General features: G+C 34.5%; 2 protein-coding genes across 3 annotated transcripts; one reads left to right on the top strand and one right to left on the bottom strand.

The window, feature by feature from the left end:
- Positions 1-4,192: 4,192 nt before the first annotated feature.
- On the bottom strand, positions 4,193-14,770 carry LOC117324393 (coiled-coil domain-containing protein 170-like). Of its 2 annotated transcripts, XR_004531974.1 has the most exons (13): positions 14,434-14,770; positions 12,537-12,607; positions 11,665-11,716; positions 11,438-11,533; positions 10,467-10,723; positions 10,041-10,191; positions 9,489-9,674; positions 9,032-9,349; positions 8,397-8,597; positions 7,627-8,043; positions 7,148-7,384; positions 4,425-7,004; positions 4,193-4,391 (listed from the first exon to the last, which is right to left on the bottom strand). XR_004531974.1 is itself a non-coding variant. In XM_033880237.1 (12 exons), exons 1-12 carry the CDS (start codon positions 14,650-14,652, stop codon positions 6,687-6,689), a joined length of 2,523 nt encoding a protein of 840 aa, XP_033736128.1. In that variant the 3' UTR covers positions 4,193-6,686. The 2 variants fall into 2 exon arrangements, 1 of the variants encoding a protein (XP_033736128.1); XM_033880237.1 differs by having other exon boundaries at positions 4,193-7,004; positions 14,434-14,652.
- Positions 14,771-14,811: 41 nt separating this feature from the next.
- On the top strand, positions 14,812-20,919 carry LOC117324394. Its single transcript, XM_033880239.1, has 4 exons — positions 14,812-14,944; positions 17,105-17,296; positions 19,857-20,019; positions 20,722-20,919. Exons 1-4 carry the CDS (start codon positions 14,909-14,911, stop codon positions 20,724-20,726), a joined length of 396 nt encoding a protein of 131 aa, XP_033736130.1. The 5' UTR covers positions 14,812-14,908; the 3' UTR covers positions 20,727-20,919.
- Positions 20,920-24,709: the final 3,790 nt, after the last annotated feature.

The following is a 24,709-nucleotide window of genomic DNA, read 5'->3' as shown; positions in this document are numbered from 1 at the left end:
TTGGTCGTCGTTCTAGAACTTGCTGTGTATAAACATTCGTGGTTCACAAAGATAAAAATTGACACAACGAATTATGTTGAAATGTTCGACAAAGTTTACGTGCAATACCTACGGTTTGTACCAAGAAATTGTCTACATAGCTTGAAATCATGAAATGATTAAACTCCCAACACTTCATGTTGTACATTACTAGGAAAATTAGGATAGGTCTAGACTAATGCTTAAAATTAGGATAGGTCTAGACTAATGTTTAAAATTAGGATAGGTCTAGACTAATGTTTAAATTGACAGAACTTGCTCAACTTAGTAAATAAGAGTGCTAGATCAGATCCGCGTTCTCGACAGCGCATCACTGAATTCAACATTTGCTATACAATTATCCACGTGTTCAAATCATATAATCATTATATGTTTACTAAACACTTAAAGGTCGATTCCCAACATATTATCTTTTTTCATTTTAACGTTTATGATGCAGTTTTGATAATAACCGAAGGTAAAATGAGCTGCAATACTCCACTAAACATTCTGTATAGCATCATACTTGGTGTTAATCCTAAATGACGTCTGAACAGTTAGTGTGTGCCATGGTGTACTGACAAATACTCGAAATATTGTTTACAATTGAAATGAAAGTGGGACAAAAATAAAATGTTCCCATCGACTAGAGAACGAAAATTTTGAAACAAGGCTTGTGCTAAGTCAACTTAAAAACATGGCACATTAGTAAAACAAAATAGATATTTTCGTTGTAAATCAAGCATGTTTCTATTAGACCCAAAATCGGTCCATCTCTAGGCCAACTTATTATCTAGTTCGGTCCTTAGATACACTGTTGTATACAATGTATCAATAGAACTGATATTTACCTGATTTAAGATTACACTGCTAGAAAAATACGATAGGACGACATTTCTGATGTTATAAGTATTAAACGGGATTACAGAAAAAAATATATATACTCTCCTGGTCCATTTTACATTCATCAAATTCAAACACTTCAGAGAAATATCTGCACCTTGATGAATTAAAGATAAGATTCTTAAACTGTAATTGTGACAGCAATAACTACATATGCTAGACCTGCAGTATGACAATAATAGCCAGCGTCACTTCCAAGCTCCGACATTTATTTAAAGTTTCACAATAGCCGACGCCTCACTACCAAACGCTGTGACATTTATTTAGAGAATGAAAGTTACCGACATGTTACTTTTAAACATTAGTTACTTACCTTCAGTACGACACTCGTCTTAATGCGAAATTATAACGACATTTACCAACACCATGAAAACACATGTATCACCTCAATACTTACACACAATGTGACAGTGTGAAGGACATGGCACGTTGTATTTTAAATTCTGTAAAGTTTAAATTTCACTGTCGATTTTTTTCTATTCATAATTAATTGCTGTTTACTGTCACAGTTTCTTGTGTATCAGTTCCACTTGTCAGAATTTCCTCTGTAGACGTTAGGATAATGGTAAGAAATTATCAACGCTTGCTCTTCCTGAACGCCTGGTCTCATTCTCCTACACATTGGTCAAATGAATCCGTATTATGTTGATACATGTGCTATGTTTTCTATTGGTTTTTCGATTTTAAGTTAAAATAAGGGTATTTTTTAACATCAATACTTTCTTTCCTTATGGCCATGGCACCGTAGTGTCCGTCGTTTCTTGAATAGCAAATGTCAGGGTACACTCTTTTCTTGTTCGGCATAGCCGTATAATTTTCTTTTTGCCCCGGATATGACGCGACAGGTGGCGTTACTGGTCAAGATGAAGTATGTGATTGGTCAATGTAGCGGTAAATGCAAATTGCAGATATACAGTTAATAACGAAACAAAGTTAAGATTGAATGCAAGCTGAATAAGTGGATGAATCTTTTCAAATGATACATTGATAAAATTAAATTCCTGGTTAAAAAATTATTCAAACTGATATAATTCTGTTATCCGTGCTGAAACGCATTATATCGATAATTTATTTCACCAGCAGTTTTACATTATAACCACCAGCATTAAAACTATGCCGTTTATCTTTTTTAAAGATAATTCTTGTGGTTTTTTTTTGGTTTTTTTTTTTTTTACATTGTGGTTTGATGCTGGTGGATATTTGTTTTCCTATTTATATCAATGTCATATTTTCTGGTTTGTACCAATAGTCGATCGTAACAAACACAATGAGTAGAGTCTAACTCTTACACTGTTTCTGGCGTATTGGGGTCGGGGTGCATTATCTACATTAAAATATCTACAAGTTCGTCTTTCCATCTTTCTAATGTTCTTAGGATACATATTTTGTGAAATAATAAGTTCCAATTTTTCAAAAGTAATTGTGCGTGTCTACATCTAGATGGTTACAGATGGCGTTCATAATCTTTTCAGAATTTTTACTGAATTTTGGAAAAAATAATTAGTGCATTCTGCTGAAGGCATACAAAGGTAAATGAAATCAAAGTTGGTTGAATATGTTTCGTTTTCATAGTTAATCAATGAATTGCTGTACTAACATTTAAGATGACTGAATGGTCCAGGCAATGTAGTCCTTAGATAGCGGGAAACACTCGGCTAAACAAAACTATTTCACACCATGTTAACAGTCGGTAATACCAATCAACATATTGTCCCAATACACTACACAAGTACGGAACAGCCAAGCTCGACCTCAAAACACTATGTACGACTGTGTGGTATGGGGAATAACTCCCAGATTCTCAACTAAAATTGAGTAGGACTACTTTAGTATCATGTGAGCGTGTCTAAATGATTAAATTACTTTTCTTTAAACCCCGTTGACTCTCTTACGCTAGTCCGCCACGACAAAGCGAAGAAGCGTCATATATACATATGCTCACAAAAAAAAAGTAAATAGAACCACTTTTCATTATAGTATGGGTTTTCGTGACGACAGAGTTTGAAATGGAACCATCTCGCTTCGTCACGTTGATATTTAGTGGAAAGGCGAAAATGGTCCTAATCTACCGAGCTGATTATCATTATTAATCGTATATATACCGCATGTGATTGATATTTTATTATAATAACACGAGCTACCGTTGATTTATGTAAATGCGATACAATTTTTCACGAGGCGAGTGATCAGTCCCCACGTATAGTGTTTTACACGTCCCCATGGTCCAACGTTTCCAAAAGTTGGGACACGTTACAATATGTACGGGAACATGGTGTAACAGACAACTTCTGATGTGGGTTCGGTTTGGTTTATTTTGTTTAAAGTCCTACCACAGTCTGGTCATTAAAGGACGATTGTAACAGCCAGGGTCACATGACGATAGGTGTCTTTTCTCAGATTTAAGTGACCAAAGACAAATGATACAATTCATTATATTTGAGCTTCTTTTTTTAAAACAATTGACTACATGTATAACACATTTCTGTAGTCATCCTAAATTGTCATATATATATATCAAATACGAAGTTTTGTCTCGATTCGTCTTAGCTCTTAGCTCATGAACCAGAGACTTGTATGTCTCTGCATGAACGTTTCGTAAATCTCAAACAAAATCCGTTTTCACGATCATTTATATAAATAACAAGAAGGTATTGAAGTATTTTCTAACAAATTGTTTATCATCAAGTATCTACCTGTCAGCTGACTTTAACATGACGTCGTTATGTCAAGTGAATTCTGACGTGACCATAGGCCGATTCAATTACGAGGATAAAATTAAACCGTGAAAAAGATACACTGAAAATAAAGTTCGATCTAGGAAGTTATACACCAGTCCATATATCTTCTACGAAAAATACATCCTTTTGCTTCCAAGTTTAGTAGAGTTGCTAAAATTTTACCCACTGAAAAAAATTTTTTTGCAGTATTCGGTTTGTGAGGCCTCAATCTGGTATTAATTCAATAGAAAACTGTTTATCTTTAACACAAACTTTGGGAAGCATATGGTTTCTTTGTCAGAAGAAAAGTGTAAATGATGGAGTGTTAACAAATCATTATCAGGAATATGCCGTTTGACTAATTTGACAGCTGACTTCCCTTTATGGCTGAAATCGTCAACACCCAGTCATGTATATGCTTGACAAAGGAAAGTTGTTCATGATCAACCCCATTGATGTTAAAGATAAACATCTTTTCATATGAAACTTTACAGTATCAAAATAGGAATTTTCGCATCACAGGGGAGAGATAGAGTTAAAAGGTAAAACCAAGCTCATGGCAGTATCAGATTTATTAGAGATGGACAATGTGGATATGTTATTCCTATATACATCTGTACAGTATAAACAAGGATCACAAGAACATATAAAAAGCTTCTTCACTACAAAGATTGGAACAAATAGTATAAATAGTGTAATGAAGATCTACCTCTGTATACATTATACCAGTATAAGTATCTACAAATGTGTCACCTGTCTACAGAGGTAGGGGTCAATCTTCATCACCTGTCTACAGAGGTATGGGTCAATCTTCATCTCTAGGACTGCGTGGCACTACCATGTAAACATCAAAAATATTACAAATGTCGGATATTATTTTGTGATATGAATGAGGGACAATACTCTGAACAAGTGCTGTAGTCATAAACTACACATACTTCATAGTTGATTTACACTGAATTCAAATGTATTTACACTGATTCCATTGGCGATTTACACTGATTCCATTGGCGATTTACACCAATTCAATTATCGATTTACACTGATTCAATTGTCGATTTACACTGATTCAATTGGCGATTTACACCAATTCAATTGGCGATTTACACCAATTCAATTGGCGATTTACACTGATTTCATTGGTGACTTGCACTAGTTAATTTACAGTTGCTAAATTACACTGAATTTATCGGTGAATTACACTGAATTTATGATTGATCGATGATGTACATGACTGCTGACATAATCATTTTTACGTGACAGCAACATGACATGCCCACATGGTTCTAGTTACTCGGAGAGTGATAATTAGGATGAATTTATCACCAAGTATAGACTTACTATCAGTAATGCAGTATTATATGTCACAAAAAGTCGCCATTTAAATGTTGTCAATAATATTCAAATTAACATCAAAATCTTTTATATGTTGTTTTTTTTGGTCAAATCACTAGCTGACATCAAAATGCATTATTTGACTGTATATGATACATGAATTCAACTTTACATATTAACAATATAAAAAGGTCACTTGTCATTATAACAATATCACAATATTAAAATGTTAGGGGGAAATTAGGAGATGAGAATACAATGAAAGAAATTGTATCTTTTGATTTGAGCATGAGTATAAATTTAAAACTTTACATTAATTCAAAACAAATCACTTCTATCTTAAAAAAAACTTCTTCCATAAAAATCGGTTTGGGGTTTAAATTATATTTACTAGTATAACAATCAAAATATAAAAACTATTTATTCTTTATTATTTAAAAGTAAGCATTTCTTAATTTGTCATCAATCCAAATTGTCATTCAGTAAATCACCCATTATTTTATAAATACATATACATTAAAAAGCTAGGTATATCAAAATGCCTAACGGTGCATCCCCTGGAATAGACTAGAGCTACAACTACAATGATTCAATGACATGGAAAATAATTAACAACATCAAAGGAATCTAAGAGAAAGTATTGCCTACACTAATGTTACAATAATTCCCCTTCACAGCCATATGATGAATTTATTTTTTAAGTTAAAGCCTTCCTTATGAGACATGGTTCGAACTTAATTCATACATATATATATCAGTATCATTAAAAACTAAACTACAAAAAATGTAAACAATTGTACTATTATCACATTCTTGAGGACAGTGAGGAAAGTCCGAGAAATCTTGTGTTTCTAGATTTTTCCAGAAATACTTTTTTATACAAGTATTCGATGGTGAGATTTCACCGTGCTGCTACATCATAAAACACCTAACATCACAAAGTCCCTTACTTTCTCTGGTATTAGCATTCATTACATCTCAACATATACAAGTATACATGAATTAAAAATTAACAAATATTGAAAATATGAAGCATGCTGTTTAGTTTATAAAAATCTACTCTGGTTTCCTAACACAAAAAGCTTAAGTCTGAAAGACAAGTTTCAAAGGGATGTGAAATCTTTGATGTACCCGTCCTGTCTGGTGCAGGTTAGCACCAGCAAGGGAGACTACTCTATTTACCGGGTGACATGTAAGTCAATGACTCCTACAACACTGTATATGCTGCCTATGATAGATTTATCCCAACACCTAGAGAAATGAAGGAGAGAGAGGGAATGATGCAGTGTTTGTCTACATGTAGATATATTGCTATTATACATGTATCTGCATTAATGTATAATCCAAAGTTACACTACTTTCTTTGAATTTTATAATAACTGCCAGCACTACATTTGTTGAAGAAATATTGGAGTATACATCATTTACCCTACAGAACATTAAATAGGACTAATAAATCATCTGTCATCATTTAGCCCACCTGAGATTCTACTGAAGTTATATTTTGATAAATAGATATATGCTCTCAGAGTAAGATGTACCTCTGCAATAAATAATTATCCTTTTAGTTTTTATTGAGAAAGATAACATTTTAGTATTCCCAGTTGAAGACATCTTGGGCTATTTATGATATGTAAACCCCTGACAGCACTTGAACTATTCCACGACTACTGGATGAACATGTACAGGGATCCGAGGGTCAGATGACAAGTTTCAGTACACTCTATGATCCCGTCGTTGGGGTGAAACTGATCGTGCTCGTGCGCGTGCAGCCTTCCGACGAGCCCGCTCCCTAGACCGCCCAATGGTGGACTGTTGGGTAGTGACTCTGGGGTGGCACTCCTCAAAGCCACTCATAAAACCATCCTCCATATCAGCTAGGGCCTCCTCCATACTCATAGTGGTGAAGGTGTGATTGTGGTGAGCCTGTATCAGCTTCTCCAAGCGCGAGATGATCTCATAGTCTGGTACAGCAAGGGTACTCAAATCTAGTCCAAGCATTCGGGATACCACACCTCGGAAGTCAAGCAACTGTAAAGAAGCACACAGCAATGTAAATCAAGAGTGATAAGAGTATTGAATCTGATTTTGTAAAAAAGAAACTTCTACAGTACAATTTGAAATAGATCTATAGATCTTTTTTACACAAATCTAGGAGTTTATTTATAACCTACCTGTTTCTCCCTGTTCTGTATAGCGATGAGAGCATTCTTAGTTGTCCTTAACTCACTGGACAGAGCCTGTACGGCATTGTCTGCAATAACCCTCTTTTCCTGGGATTCGTTTTCCTGAAGATCAACTGAACTCTTCAGTTTCGATATTTTGCTTGCCTGTCGTGACCTCAGTTTCTCAAGCTCTTCTACCTGTGCACAGAGCTCCTCGATCTCCTTCCTCTGTTCCAGTGTACGGATCTGTCACAATACAAGGGGAGACAATGTCAATATAAGTTGAACACTTGAGGGCATGATAAATAATTTTGTGCTTTAATAAATTTTATTCCTTTTATATTGACCTTCTTGATAATCAAATTAATTTTTGATTGTTAATACTTAATTATACATCATCCACTGCAGGAATACCTGGATACCAGGTAAGTTTTCTGGGAACTATCTCTGAGTATGATTGCGGACAGGTGGTTCTTCATCTGGCTTACCTTCATTTCACTGGAACCAAGTAAGTTCGCCTTAAGGTTGGTGAGTTCATGTCGAAGATCCTGGTTCTGTAGTTTGTACTTCTCAACAACCTTCTCCAGCTTTCGCACTCTGTATGACTCTCCATCACGTTCCTTCTCAATTTCTGTTTTTCCTATGATCTTCTCTTCCAGTCCGGTCATCTTTTTCCGGAGGAGATCAACGTGTAGATCTTTGCTCTCCAACTGTTCCTTCAGTGACTTAATTTTGCGTTGTAGGTTGTAAATGTGAGTAGACTTGTCAATCAGTGCATCTTTTTCCATCTTGACTAGTTGATCTGCTCGGGCCATTAAGGCTTCGATGGTCATGTCTAATCCTAAGTCATTTGAGATGCGTTCCATTTTCATGACTTCACCAAGCTGTTGTAGGCATCTCAGGTACTGAAGAAAGAAACAAAACTTTCCTGAAGACAGGCAGTCTTAACAAGTACCTAAATATAGCGTAAAACTGCAGCACTTAATAACACATAGGAAGAGACTACATGTATATGAAAGTGAAAACATATTGTTTGTCAAAATATGTAGGAACTCTTTTAAGCTTTCCAAACTAGTAAAAAAAATATAGATGCACAATAAAGTTTGTAATGGTATTGAACATGTATGTCCAAATAAAACAGGTCATGTAATAACTAAGAAGCACAGATTGTGCCATATTTTGTCCATCATGTCATAACTAAGAAGCACAGAGTGTGCCATAGTTTGTCCATCATGTGATGAAGTTGTACCACCCTTACCTTTTCCCTATCTCCTCTCAAGCCATCTCGGAGGACATCTCCAGCTGTGAGCTCACCCTCAGCACTGCGTAGCCGTGAATCATATTCTGACAGGTCTGCCTCAGCCTTGCGTGCTCTTCCAGCGGCAGACTTGTGGAGTTCGTACTGACTCTCAAGCTGTTCTGTCAAGGTCTTCACACGCTCCTGGAGGGACTCATTTCTCTACAGGGTCACGGCAAAATGGACATTTACAAATATATATATATAGTGTAAAAGTCAAATAACTTTACCTGGATGTTCATAAAAATGGACTGACATCACATTTCTATTTCATCACTGTTAGTTAGATGTTTAAACGACAATGATTTGTTAATTTTCAAACTTTCCATTCCAGATTTCATTTTTGAAAACTAATTCAGAGTCTAAAAATGTATATTATCTTAAAGGTATGAATAATTACAATATTTGAAATTGCTAAAACATATAAAATTTGTCTAACACTTAAACTCAGATATATATGTATAATGGAATCAAGAAAAGATAAAATTGTTAAGCAGTAACAACAGAATGAAATAAATTTAAAGAAGAATTACAATCATATCTCAATTAAAAAAATATTTAAACAAAAATTTCTGACAAACTGAACAAAAGCTTACATTGATGAATTCACAGTTTTCCTGCAGGAGGGTATTAATTCGTGCTACAATTGCTTCCTCGGACATATCCAACCGGAAGTCAGCTGTGCTCAGGATAGCAGCCAGTTTTTCTTTCATTGTCATTAGCTGTGTCGTGATCACATGTACGTCATGGTGATTGCTGCGGTACTCACGATCAAGGGAGTTAATTCTAGTCTCTCGTAGTTCTAACTCCCTTCGTGTAGCCTCTACAGACTTGTGACTAGCCTCTAGTCGCTCCTTCAGTAGTTCTATCTCTCTTTCGTAACCATGTCTACAATTCAATGCTTCATCTCGCTCCTACACAAACACACACCAAAGTAAATATATTAGAACAAAACATCATAGATTTGCACAACTAAAATTTGATAACAGAAACGAAATCACTCAAACAGTTGACAATTGACACATTGGCATTGTTTGTTCCAGAATTGCTTACCATTCTGAGGCTTTCTATTTCTGAAGTGTATCTGGTGGCAATCTTTTGTTCTTTGCCGACCTCCGACACCAGCCTCATAATGGTTTCCCTGCTTGCTTTGGTCTCAAGCTCTGTGCTGTTCAGACACTCACTCATGGTCACAATTTTACCCTTGAGTAAAGCATTTTCTTGAACAAGATCTGTTAACTGAAAGTTATAGATAACATATAGAAAATAACTTCATTACAGAAATCTTTTACATCTTATTAACAAATATTATTTCATCATTTTCTAAGCATGTTAAATAATGAAAATGTTTACTACGCATAAATATATACCAAACATTATATCATGTACATAATTATATCATGTGTATAATTATATCATGTGTATAATTATATCAAATGAAATATACAATGTGTTATAGCCCAGTGACTCGAGCCATCTTTTTAAGAATAAAATTGAATTGGACACTTGATTTATTTTGAAATTATAACAAAATACATTGTACATTAAAATAAGAAAGTATTTCATTTCTTGGGTCAGTTACTACAATAGTAAAATATTACTTACTCGTCTAAGGATGTCCTCAGGACACAGTGAGCAACCACTCTGGATACTCTCAACTTGGAGAAGACTTGTGATCTGTGAAAGAAGCTCCTCGTAGCGTTTTGATGCAGACTGACATTTTACTTCAGCAGATTCACGGTCATCAAGGTGAGTTCTACAAAATCAAAACCCATCATTATAATGACATAGATCTTCTCAATCATTAACTATAATAAAGGAAACTGAGGTGACAATTATAATTAAACAGCTGTAGTGACAAGCTTAAGGGTGTATCCTAGATACCTCAATTTGCATTTTACATGTGTTCATGTAGATACCATAGTGCAACTCTTTTTCAAGAGAGTTTGATCCCTACACTTAGAAATCCATGAATTTCCTGAGAAATGATTTGATTTCTCATTTTGTTACAATGTACTTATTAATATTTACCTCAGACGGGACTCTAACTCTAAAATCTTTTCTTGTCCTTGGCGTATCTGCTGCTGAAGAGCAGAAACAGTGAATTCACTGCGTCCAACAGCAGTTTCATAACTGCCTGCTTTGCCCTCCAGCTCCATGATTTGTTGGCGATGGGACTCGAGTAGAGAGGTGAGTCGATGTTCATTATCCTTACTCGTGTCATACAGTGTCATTAACTCCTTTATCTTTATGTCTTTGGCCTCTAGCTCGGTCTTTAACTCGCAAATCTACAAAATCAACAGTCATCATAATTAACATTATTTTGTCAGAAATATGGCAAAATCAGTAACAAAATAATTGTCTGGGGTGACATAGGGTGGGGTTACTGGACTATTTAATAGACTGAATTTCTTTTTTAAAAAGTTTTCAATCAATATATTCTTCACAGTATCAATAAGCCAGCACTTCATCAGTAATCATTGTGACTGTAAATGAAACATCCTTGATACTCCTTAGGGTGCATGTAGCAATATGTGTGTAAGGGACACAACTCTATGTATACCTAACATTAATTATATATCTGTCTATAATTAGTCTATTAATTAGATTGTCATTGATGGCTGTAACACTTGCCATCTCTCGATACCTGGTGTATAAGTCACAGTGGAGAGATACTGACGCTATAATTACACTTTTATTGATCCAAACTATTGATTTTGATACAATGTTTGTTGATATGGACAGATCACCATAGTAACATGTAGATTATCCTGTTCATATTGTTTCTCTATTCACACTTTTGTCACATTTGACTATTTTCATATCCTCCAATGAATATTATATTGTAAAGAGGTAATTGGGTAAATCACAAACGCAACATGCTGACAATGATTTATACAGAATATTAAAATTATATTATACTGCTCCTACTTAAGATTTCCTGCTATCAGTGAGTTTTTTATAATCAAGTCTAAGTAATATAACAATAAAACATAACTTACATTGATTTGTAATTTTTCATTTTTGACTTGAAGACTGGCAGCTTCAGTTCGAGCAGTGTCTACTGCATGTCTGTCACCCATAAATATAGCATCATGCTAGAAAAAAAACATGTACCATATTGTGAATGCTTCTTCTGTAATTTAGTTAAATAATTTTCACAACAACAAAAACAGCAGTTATTTTACAGAACAGTATCTAATATTGATTAATCTGTGTGTATACTTACTCTGTAGGCATCTGCTCCTGACCGTACTGTCACTTTAGGAACTGACTCCATGCTGTAGAAATAGAAAAAAAATCATTTTGTGGCATTCAAAAACTTCAAACCAATCCACTGAAATATGATATGTTTAGTTTGTATACATGTATCAATATTTGTTTCTTTACAAAATTGCAAATCATATCAGGTATTTTTCAAAGATGCATATGATTTGTAAAACAGAACACTTAGGCCACCCTTAAAAATATCTTGGTTTGCTGTAACCTGACCAGAAGGTCTAGCTTACATATGGGTAGGTAGGTATAGAGCTAAAAACAATTTTATTCAGTTCTGAAAACAGATTTTCAACATTTTAATACAAAAACAAACCAGAATATGGAAATCCTTTTTTATTTTGTGTTCTTAAACAAAAGAAATACACACCAGCCTTTAATTTGGGTTTGGGAGACATAGTTTCAAACCTGCACAGTAACTTCCGGACACAACTATCCGGAACAGTCAAATCGTTAAAAAACAATATAAATTTTTATTTTTCACACTAAAATTTTTTGAGCACATTTTTTCTGGGTCGGGCGGGTTACGACAAACCAAATACGGTATATTTTTCTTTTGGCCTTATATGTAACAGGTGTGTCTGGTTTAAAAACGTTCAATTCTGCAAAATATATATTGACTTTAATTATAAGTGATAACCAAAGTTCATGTTGAACACATTGTTACTGCATGGTACATATTCTTTATAGTGGTAGTAGCAATTCTGTACCATGTTCGAAATGACAAATTCCGAAGAACTAAACATTAATTTGGAGTAGCCTAAGATGCTGACTATATTTGGTATGGTGAGTTGTTTTTTGTGACATATGTAGTAAATTAATTACCTAACAAGCTGCTGGATCAGAGCATCTTTTTTCCTCAATTCTTCTTTGAAAGTTTTCACCTGATCTGTAAGCTGTTGAGAAAAAATCCATTTAAACATAACTGTTTTGTTCGCAGTTACGATAATAAATACAGTTGTTGGTACATTAAAATATATCAGTAATATCTATCTAGGCTGTGCTGGGATATAATCAACCGAGAGCATGATATCTATTTCATAGTGTTGATCACCCATGGCAAATATAAGATGAGTAATTGAAATCACAATTGAAATTGAAAAGCTTACCAAGACAAGACAAAAAAGAAGTAAAGAGTGTCTTTTTTCAGCTAATAGGATTAGAGATTTGTTTTATGCTTTACCATTTTAAATTGAATAAATAAGCATGCCATCCTGGTTCAAACATTTTTATACACATATTACTATATATGTATTACATGAACACAATCCCAAAAATATTATCAATTTGATTCACCCGTTCTGTCTACATACAGTATAATTTGATGTATAACTCTAAAGAAAGGATACATATATAGAATGATTGGGGAGACTGAATATATGGGAAAAAATGGAAACATCAATGGAGAAGTAATTTGCTCTATCATATTTATGTATTGTATATGTAACTTTTTGGTTAGGACATATATGGTATACATGTAATACATCCACAGCACTCTGGGCTTACACTCAAGTACTCGGTAATATTAACTCCCTTTTATCTATTACTCTTGTGTTTGAATGAACATGTCAATTTTGACATGTTTTTTCGGGAAGTCCATTCAAACCACACAGAGGTTGACCTCATTTTATCTGAAATGAGCCCCATTTATGAAATACTCAACACAAACATGTGTAAGTTTATAAATATGTAGCTCATATAATTTTTGCTTTAGTTGCTTGATTAGGAACTCATTTCTGACACAAGACAAAACTTGAAAAAAATACCTGAGTAATTGGCAATAAGCATATGCCTTAATTGGCTATTCATTGAACACCTAGTATTTTACAAATGTTTATGATGTGGTATGCAGGCAGTGTTTATACATATAGTTTTAGAGTGCTGTTCAGGTGAATGTGGCAATTTGTTTTCCTATAGATAGGCAAATGGCTGCTATACACAAAATTATTTTAATTAAATATCTATCTAGCAGCCAACCACTGGAAAATATGCACTGTTGTTAGTACCTGCGGAGTATTCTGTATAAGCACATTGTTCACATATAGGTGTCAGAATGTCATTTACTGATACAATATATGATTAAAGGACAGTTCACACATCCATGTGAACATGATCATAAAATTAAGTACATATGTATATCCAATTCCTACATAATCTACAACTGACAGTATAGATTTACACACAATGTAAACTTTTTAGAATGAAAACTTAAATTAACAATCGAGAAACAATATACTGTTTTGTATATCAACTTATATTAGTTATTCTTTTTTATCTGGATGGAAGTGTGTGATGGTCTTACTGCAGACTATGGGAGGAAAGCGGAGATAACATATTTAGTCTCCGTCAGGCAGGTGACACCATACTTGTCACTCCCTATTGGGGAACTGAACCCCGACTGCCTAAGTAAAAGGCAAGTATGCTATCATTGTGCCACCTAACAAACCCTATGTGTACAATAACACTATTGTCTTTGTATTTGTTTTAATATACTTGTCAGTTTTATATACAATAACTGTTCAACATGAAGAAAAACAAAGGCGTCTTTGTTAAACAAGATATTGATCTGAAAGTTGGGTGTAACATACCTATGTGGAGCACAAGTAACCACTGAAATGACCTCATATAGCAATATATGCTAGTCTAAGCAGATCTCAAAAACGGCGGCATTTCTCTAAAAATAAGTTATTTTAAAATGGAATAGATAATCATTAAAACTTACATCTGACACTGCCCTCCTTTGTGATGGAGAAGGTGGCCGAGGATTCATGATCGGATCAGTAGTGTATGTGGTAGTGGCGATGGGAGAGGAATACCGGTGTAAGACATCGGTTTCCACTGTGGTTATCCTGTGTGGAGAGCTGGTCGAGTCGAGTAAACCCGTTCTTCGAATCGTTGGAAGTCCTTCACGTGAATCCGCATCCCTTAAATAACTCGCCATGTTGATGATTTAACTGTCTTTTATAATTTTGATCTGTTCGATTTTGCTTTCATATGATATTCATGCCTTTCTATCTAGCACACTGTCATTCCGATGTTTTCATTGCGCTTAGCAACATGGAAACTATCACAACAACATAAACAGGAACAAGCACCTGCGGCGAGAACGAGACTTTGAGCGAGATTTCACAAAGGTGAAGGTAAAGAGTATACGTGACCCCCCCGTTCCGGTAGTTTTGAAGGACAGACCATCCACAATGTTGAGGATAATTCAGAAAAGCCGTGTCCAACAGGTATTGAAAATGGGTGTTTCTACTCTCATATATTCCACTTGTAGATCTTGATGAAATATTTTTACCGCAATCTTCAGACGAATATCGGTATTGAAGGTCGCTACAACAACAGTAAAGTCACGAGCACGTCTGTCTCCGCGTTACAATGAATGAGAATGGGTAGCTCTAACTCCAACCAACCCAAGTGCCTTAATTATGTTATAAGGTGCCCGTTTGGTTCATAGCAATGCGTTCATATAGATTCTCATTTCGAGAGGATGCCTTTATTCTTAGTTCTAAATTCTGTTCAAATAAAATATTTCCAAATTGAGAAATTGTGTACATACTCCCAAATAACCTAAATTTCTAGTTACACACATGTATTAATGGCAATCCAAGATGCTCATTCACGCTCTCCTAACATTAAAATGACCACTGGCCTGGACGCTTGACCGGGGGAGTCCTTGAGACATCGGTGTATATAAATAACTTCTCGCATTTATATTTATCGAGAACGAGGCTATAAAAATGTGCAATGCAAATAAACTACACACATCGAGCATATGTGAACTTTGCCTAATAATGCTTTCATTTAAACATATTAACAGAATATTCGCGTAATAACTGAAGAAAATAAACAATCATAGATTTACATTTGAATGCAATGCATACAACAAAAGATCGATAAAATTTTAGATTGATGAAGTTGACAATGTTCAAAAGCTAACCAGCAATCCAATAGATGTCTGGCAAAATCGGAATTTGAGTCTATTCCCTTTTTTTCTCTCGCTAAGTTCCAACGAATCATTTCCTTTCCCAGGGAAATACTCAGGTTTTGCCAATTCCACTCACTTTTGCATATTTTTTTGGCAGAATCTGTCTGCGTTTTCACAGGTGCACATTTTCAGCGTTCCGCCATTTTGTATTGACTGTAAAACCCGCCGTTTCATTGTGGGACTAATTTTCAGAGAAACTTGGTCCGGCAGCCAGTTATAATTTTTGGGAAATTTCCCCATATACACATTTCCTTTCAGTTTCTGATTCACGATAACAGCTTAAGTGATACACATATGCGCAAAGCCCGATTTACCTGTGCTTGCGTATGTTTGATAGGGGTCAAGGCACTCTCGATAAGGGATACACTTGACTGATCTCGAATAAAGGGAGCCACCAGTTGTACGGGAAAATGTTAGATGCAGCTATGTTCAAAGTAGGTTGCTTATCTCCCTAATACATGTTTCTGTTTCAAGCAATAAAGAAAAAGTGAGTTAATTTTATTAAAAGCTATGGTCATGGTGTATGTGCAGAACAAAAGCTCTTGATGGTCAAAGGGTAATGTGGTCCATCTCAGTATTAAGACCACTCCACTATTACGATTGGTACTTTCCCTCAGATCCCTGGATGATCTTAATAGAAAGGTTTCTCAATTTGTTTTTATAATTATTAATGAGAAATGTATATATCAGAACTCACTCTCATTTCTTACATGTTTAATTTACTGTCAGTTCATAGTTGCAAATTATCAAAAGTACATACTAGAACAGACTTTATATCAGACTTTGAGTGAGCTTAAAATAAACTTAAATACATTTTTGTACTACAACATGTATTTGGAGTATCAATGATTAATGATACTTTTTTTTTATTGGAAAAAAGTGTCTGTTCTGGGGTAACATGGGGACCGGTGTCATGAGTCATGTCTCAGTTTTGATATGACAATTTGCCTTAAGTTTATATTTTAGGACATTTTTTTTATCAATCTAAGTCTTTTAAGAGTAAATCCTTTGGAAAGTTAATAAATCAAATTTCAGCAAAAAGATATCCTGGCTATTTGTTTTACATAAATGTGCTTGTCATGATTATTGACATACACTGCATGTAAAATACATATTACAGACAGCCATTAGACAGCCTGACCTTCAGTCTAAATGCATGGGTCTTTTGAAAAAAACAATGTCAGAGTGTTAACTAGTACTATGCAACATAGGTTTAATCTGATGAATTTCATTGAAATCTTAATTTTAATTACTCCATGATTTAAATTCAAAATAATGAAAATAAATGATCATGAATAATATTTTTTCTGAGTTTTCCTAACTTGACAAATTACATTATATTACTCCAATTTTCAATACAACTGAATGTGCTACTTGATTTTGAAATATATTGTGAATTTTTCAGGGAGTCCGTGCTGTGACTAACTCCATGTTTTCCACATCCTCGACAGCTGCTAAATCTGCATCAGAAGCACCTCTACCGGAGGTACCTAGTTACAATAGTATGAATGAGCTCGCCCAGGCAGCAAAGTTTGGCATGGTCCCAAGTAAAGGAAGATATGCAAAATATGTAATAGGAGAGCAGAAACGCTGTTTGGTAAGTTTTGTTTTAGTTTTAAGTACTCTGAAGAATTCTTAACTACATGTACCTGGTATATATGAAGGTATTCTATACAGACAACCAAGCACACTGGCATATATAGGCTGCCTAATTACAGCTGTATGTATGCATATCACAGATTTCAACTCTCAGTTCCAACCTGAATTATTATGATTAATACAAGAGCTATTATATTGGAAAGATATATATATACATGTTTATATATATATTGACAAAATCACTATGAGGAAAGTTGGTAAACTAACGTCCCAATACACGAAACTAACGGACAAGGAAAAGAATTATCTCACGTCATTTGATTTCAAATGCAGCAACTTTTATGGCTTGCCAAAAATCCACAAAAGCACATTGATCCAAGAGGCTATCAACAAACAAAATTCAGAATGTACGAAAATCCTTAGACCTGCAGATTTAAAACTAAGACCTATAGTAGCGGGACCAGCATGCCCCACACATCGCCTTAGCAACCTTCTGGATATTATACTGAAACCTTTTTGCCAATTCATACCGAGCTACTTGAGGGATGATATGGACTTCATCGCACAACTACCCACAGAGGTTGATGAGGATTCATTACTCGTAAGCTTTGATGTTATGAGCCTATATACGAATATACCTCATGATCTTGGTATTGAAGCCATACGATTCTGGACAAACAAACACCCCGATGCAGTACATCCCAGATTCAACACAGAATTTCATATTGAATCACTAAAAATTATCCTTCAAAACAATTGATTTTACTTTGATGGAAAAAACTTTTTACAGACCCTAGGTACAGCAATGGGAACGAAAGTTGCCCCAACGTATGCAAACCTTGTAATGGGATACCTGGAACAACAACTTTACGACAAACTCAGTTTAACTTACTGTGAATCATTTGTCAACCACGTACGAAAATGTTGGAAGAGATATCTCGATGACTGTTTTATCATATGGACAAAGTCTAGAGATGAGTTAACAATATTCCAGGACACTCTAAACAACCTGAATATGTCCATTCAATTCACAATGGAATGTAGCGAAACAGAACATGCATTCCTTGATGTACTTGTTAAAAAATCGGGAAATTATATCATAACTGATATATTCTACAAGTCCACCGACACACACCAGTATCTGGACTTTCATTCATGCCATCCAACGCACACCAAAAGAAATATACATTTCTGCCTTGCAAGACATATATGTGCAATTGTGATTGACAGTGAAAAACGCATACAAAGACTTGATGAGCTAAGATATTTCTTGGTTAAACAGCATTACCCTGCAGAATTGATAACAAGAAGTATCGAGCGGGCTAAAGCCATTCCAATAACAGAATTAAGAAAAACAAAAGCCACATCCGAAAACAGTAACAACATACCATTCGTCGTTACACACAACCCGTGTCACAAAAACATTACCAAGGCAGCGAAAGACTCTATTCCACTGCTACATAAAAGTGAAAAGATGTGGAATTTGGTTCAGGCATTGGAAATTTTACAGAGTAAACGGCAGCCAGCCAATCTTAAAAGGATTCTGACAAAAGCTAAATTTAATGAATCTGGTAAACAAAGTTTTTCTGTATCCAAGTGCGACTTCCACAGACACGGTGAAACCCAATAGTGACTTGAATTGTAAAATCAAGAATCTAATTTACGTTATAGTTTGCCCAGCATGTAAAGAACATTATATCGGCCAAACGGGGAACGCACTAAGTGAGAGAGTTCGGGTACACAAACAACAGATACGTACCCCGGAAACACGCAAAATCCCACTTAGACAATTGTGGTAAAGGGACATTTTGTATACAGTGTATATCCCTTTCACAAAATGGTGGATACTTGCATCACTAAAAGACTTTGCAAGGAAGAAATGTTTGTGAAAATATTTAAACCGAAATTGAATGCAAATTGACATTTTTTTAAAATGTTTACTTTCTCAACGGACACTTAACATTCACCAAATTAATGTAATAACACCTTAATTAGTAACGTTATCTCCCCTGGTGTTATTATAGTGTATGTGACGTCATAATGTGGTAACCAAGACGTTAATAAAGGAATCGCCTGAAGATGGCTGTTAGGCCTGAAAACGTTAGCGAAACACAACAGTTGTCGTGTTGAATTTATATTTTTAAACTATATATATATATATGCTTACTTTACTAAGCCTAAATTTGAGCAATAACTGGAAAAGTGTACATTTACAGTAATATAAAAGAGAATGAAAAATGATATTCATGCCCAAAATATACGGATAGAAGTTTTTTTTCAACATTTTCAGGCCCACAAAGTAACTGCACAAATTACACTGGTGTGCAAACACAGGTTTTACGGTAGACTGCGAAGTCATGGCAGAGCTCTTGCGTAACTAAGTACTTTCTCTTCCCATGTACAGTGAACCAATTTTTTTTGCGATCCCAACAAGAAATGGTGTTAGGTAGTAGATCCAAAATCCGTTTTAGTTCCGTTTATGATATTTGTGTAATGGCCAGTATAAAAACATGTTGGCATATCACATACAATTGATTTAATTTGTTTATGATTTACAGCAATGGAAATGGGAAAACCCTGATGGCTGTGTCCATCAGAGTTCTAGATTTGAAGATAGGCTGATGTACTCCATCCTGGGATTTTTGATCTTCTATTCTGTTCTGGAATATTGGGGAGCTACCGCTATGAAGACAAATGCCATCAAATACAATAGAAAGTCAAGTAAGTAGATTTTTTTCTCAGATAGTCCTCTATGACATTTTATTTATTTCATGAATGGGATTATAGAGATTCTCCTTTTTCCCTAGTTGAGCATGATCCATTTTAAGACTGAGCTGCATACAGCAATATTATATAAAAAAAAGAAAATATCACTTTCTGTGGAATTATTTCATAGATCTTTCTTAAATTTTGATATTGCACCTTGTGATGAATGATCAATTTTTAGACTGATCATAAAACAAAATTACCAATAGTAGGCTATTTGAAAATTACAATGAAAATACTGGGTGCCATGATCTCTCCGGTATCTCTTGTTTAATGAGTAATTTAGTTGTACAAAAATTGAAAGTATCTTAAGCATGTTCTCTGTAGGGTACATCAACCCTTTACATATATCAATGAGACATTTACCCAGTATGCTTTATTTGTTGTAAATTTATTACAAATATAATTTAACTTAGAAACTTGAAAATGATCTTTTAGATATTATCTTTATTTCACATTCACCGTTCTATAGATATTGGTGATTTAAATCTTAGGTGTACAATAGATCTGTAATGTGTATGATTATTCATGAGTTTTTACATAAATGCTTATCGGTAACTATGCCATCATGCTAACAGAACTGGTAAGATGATTTGTAACAATTTGGGTTCTGTGACTTGTATGTGCCATTTTATAAAACTCTTGTTTTATTTTCAGGCTAAAATATGCTAGATCTTTTAAAGAAGAACAAGCAGCATCCAAATCAAGTTTCTAAAGGATGCCCATTGAAATAACTTTAGACAACCAGAAAAGGCAAAAATATTACAAATACAGTTTATTGTAAATTTGCCTTGTATTGTTTTGTGTTTTCCTGTATATTTGCAGAAATAATTAAAAAATAATATTGTAACAAAATAGATTGTGTTATTTCTCTTTTACCAACAAATCATTGGAGAATAGATATGATATCTTACAATGTTATGTCCACTGTAACTGACTGTAGATTTAATAATAATAAAAACTTATGGTTATGTTTCAAAATGGGGGTGGATGAATTGATTTAACTAAATCAAAAACTGTAGACTGTATTTTTGTGGTAAGCTATACATGTATATATATGCACTGTTTAACATATATGTTAGAAGTAAATTTAAGTCGTATAAAAACACTACCAAGGGTACAGAAGCAGTGGATCAAAACTACTATCTGCCTGTGAACTGTACATGAACATGTCAAATCAAGTTTAACTTTGAACACTAGTACTCGTGATCAGTTGCTTGGGAGTTACTTCCCTTCGGTTACTCTATCCTATAACTATTCTGCATATAATGTAAACTCGTGAATATAGTATTGGACTCCAGTCTTTTACTTTAACAAATATTCAGAGTAGAGATATGTTATATATATATATATATAATATTTCTGAGTTCGAGGCCCGGTCAGGGCACGAGTCAAAAAGTTGTCTTCCTTCGTCATTTGTGTTTCTAAGCTATATCTATTTATTAGCACAATGTATCATATACACTATGTGTTGGTGATCCGAAGATAAAGATTTGAATTTCCTGTCGCAGTTGTACCGAGAGAAATATATATAATATATGTACAATTCGTATCCATGTATGTAAATACATTGCGATCCAGGTATTCTATATCATCTTATAGACGACTTCCACAATTATCATGTCAGGGTATCGGGCCGACCATCACTGCGCCATTGAAACGTTCTTTTTTTAAGAACGCTGATGTGGCGCAGCGGTATAGGCTGCAGATATTTCTGGCTAGGCGATTGGGTGCCGTAGATCGTGAGTTCGAGGCCCGGTCAGGGCACGAGTCAAAAAGTTGTCTTCCTTCGTCATTTGTGTTTCTAAGCTGTATATAATATATATATAAGTTATTACTATCATGAGGATACAATTCTAAATTGTGAATTTTATTATAACTAGTGGATGTAGAAGCACACTTATAGGGATGACAATTACAACCAGTTGATGTAGCAGTCTTACAGAGGAGACAATATTATTACTCTTGGTTGATATAGCTCTCTGACAGGGGGAAAAACTTGATTGCACTTGGCTTAGTTCACCTGAGACAAAGTCTCACATGACCTATTGCAATCACTTTTTATCCACCACTCTGCATCATCATTAAACACTTTTCAGTAACCAAGAGGCCCAGGAGCATGCTTGGATTAAGGGCTACCAAGTTTGTTCAATTGAATGCTGTTGACTTCCTACCAAAAGTCCCAGGTTTATGGTACAGTAGCATGCTTGGATGAAGGGCTACAATGTTTGTTCAAAAGAATAATCTTTACCTACAAGCTAAGGTGTTAAGTGTCTATACATACCAGAACTTTGATTACATTTGGTTCACAAAGCCTTCCTACAGGGAGAAAACTTTTATCATATTTGGTTTATGTAGCAGTTCTATAGGGGAGATAACTTTTATTGAATTTGGTTGGGGTAATAGTTCTAGAAGGGAGAGAATTTTTATAACATTCGGTAGGGATAACGGTCCTAGAAGGGAGCATTTGGTTGATGTAACAGTCCTAGAGGGGAGACAACTTTTACAACATTATGTATAATGTTAGAGTCCTTAAAGGGGAGACAACTTTTTATTACACTTGGTTGATGCAAGTCTCGCACAACTAATTCGGCCAATCAGCTGGTGTTTCTCCTGAACCAAGTCCCGGAAGAAAATGTTTTTCTTGGGTTTGTAATTTCTTCCTGAGTAAATAACACACGCACAAGGTACTTTCTATATACGAGAATAAAGAGTAGGATCTTGAGATTTAAAAAATCAAAAATATACACTCCTGGCGTAAATAGAAAGATGTAGGATTTCAGGTGTAAAAAGGCGCAGTTCCCCTGTCCAATGTAAATATCAGGGTTACTGTCTTCCAAGTACTGGTGTGATCTTATATGCTATTAAACATATCCGGTAACATCATTTTCTGATATGGAAATCTTCAAACTTTAATTTGATATAAAATTCCTAATAAACCAAATTGTTGGTTCGTTTATTGCGAGAATAAGTAGTAACTTCAAAAAAATCTATCTCAAAACAGGTAACAGGTACGAAATTATACTTTTCTATGGATAACCATATGGCATTTACAAAGGTACTCCGATGCTTGAATTCTAAAAATACATCTTAGATTTTGACTTTCAGTGTTGCAAACTCACCTACCCTATGTATCAACAGACTACTTCAGAGGGGTTGGTACATGTGTCAATGATTTTTAGGTATTTATAATCAATACTCAGGTAAAATATTGATAGCAGTACCTTTCAAACAAAGTGATAAACAACTTATTTAATTTTATAATGATGCTAGTTCCAGAAATGGCTCTGGATTTTTTTTAAAGGAAATAAATTTTGCCATCGGATTTGCTAATATTGGGCAATGTATAGGTGAAATACAGATAGTATGTCCTTGGATTGTAAAAGTGCAAGGTAACCTGGGGTCCATTGCGGGTACAGTATACATTTTCAATGGAATATTACGTAACAACGTGTTTCAGTTTCGTTAAATACCCAATGCAGTACCTCACCAGCAAAACCTGTTTGAAGTCAGAAAGGTGTCTGCGGTCAAGCATGACGGTGTTACAATAGGATTCACTGAGAGTGTTGTCTCAATAGCCCTAAGCATATACGGCCATGTATCTGTGTCTAAACTCTGTCACTAAAATAGTAATGCATTGAAATAAATAGTGGTATTCATCACCAATACCGTTATGACATAATAAGCAATTACGATCATTACATGGTATACCAATTCATCTACCAGTTTCAACAGGTAACTTTAAATTTGACATTCTAAATTTGCTGATAATAATGCGCTCTTGGGATTTAAACTTAATTAGATAAGACTCAATGTTAAACTGTTTTTAAAGATAGGGTAAAATTGTCCACGAGACGATGATTGGATAGTAGAAAACCAGTTTTGAATGAATTGGTCACATAAACGTTATTTAATGTGCAAGGGGTTTGGTATATCCAAATGTTGTTAAAACCAGTATCATTAAGTATTTGTTTTATATAGCTAAGCCATTTAAAGTCTGCTACTTGATTTTCTTGCACTTTGTAGCCCTTCAGGAGATTCGGACATCAATACGGTATCATCTGTATATAAAATAACAAATAATCTAACATATACACCAAGAGTATGTTCACATAAACTATCAATTTCTTGACAACAAGAACCATTATTTTGTTGAAGATAATCTTCTAAATCGTTAAGGTATATAGAAAAAAAATGGTGACAAATTTTCGTCTTGTTTTAAACCCACGTTACACATGAACAAATCAGATGTCTCGCTTCCGTTTCGAACACATGATTTAGTGTTATTATATAAATTATTGATAACTTTGAAAATTTCACCCGTGAGGGAAGAGGTCTGCATTTTTCTCCATAATCCGATACGCCACACCGTATCAAACGCTTTTTAAAATCAATAAATGAACAGTATAGTTTTTTATTTTTAGAGAAATAGACAGAGATAAGAACATGTAGTATGAAAATATTTTCAGTGGTTGAGTATCCTTTTCTAAAACCGGATTGTGCTCGAGATATACTACTTAGTTTTTTTTTGTTTTTTTTTTAGTTTACATGTTTACATATTTATATATATTTTAATATAATATTGTCATTATAAATAGTAATATATATATATTTAGTGCTTTGAATTTAGGAAATAGCTTCTGAT

Source organism: Pecten maximus, chromosome 3, assembly GCF_902652985.1.
Source record: "Pecten maximus chromosome 3, xPecMax1.1, whole genome shotgun sequence".
NCBI classification, from domain to species: domain Eukaryota; kingdom Metazoa; phylum Mollusca; class Bivalvia; order Pectinida; family Pectinidae; genus Pecten; species Pecten maximus.
The sequence above is the reverse complement of the archived record's forward strand: the minus strand, read 5'-3'. Positions and strand labels throughout refer to the sequence as shown.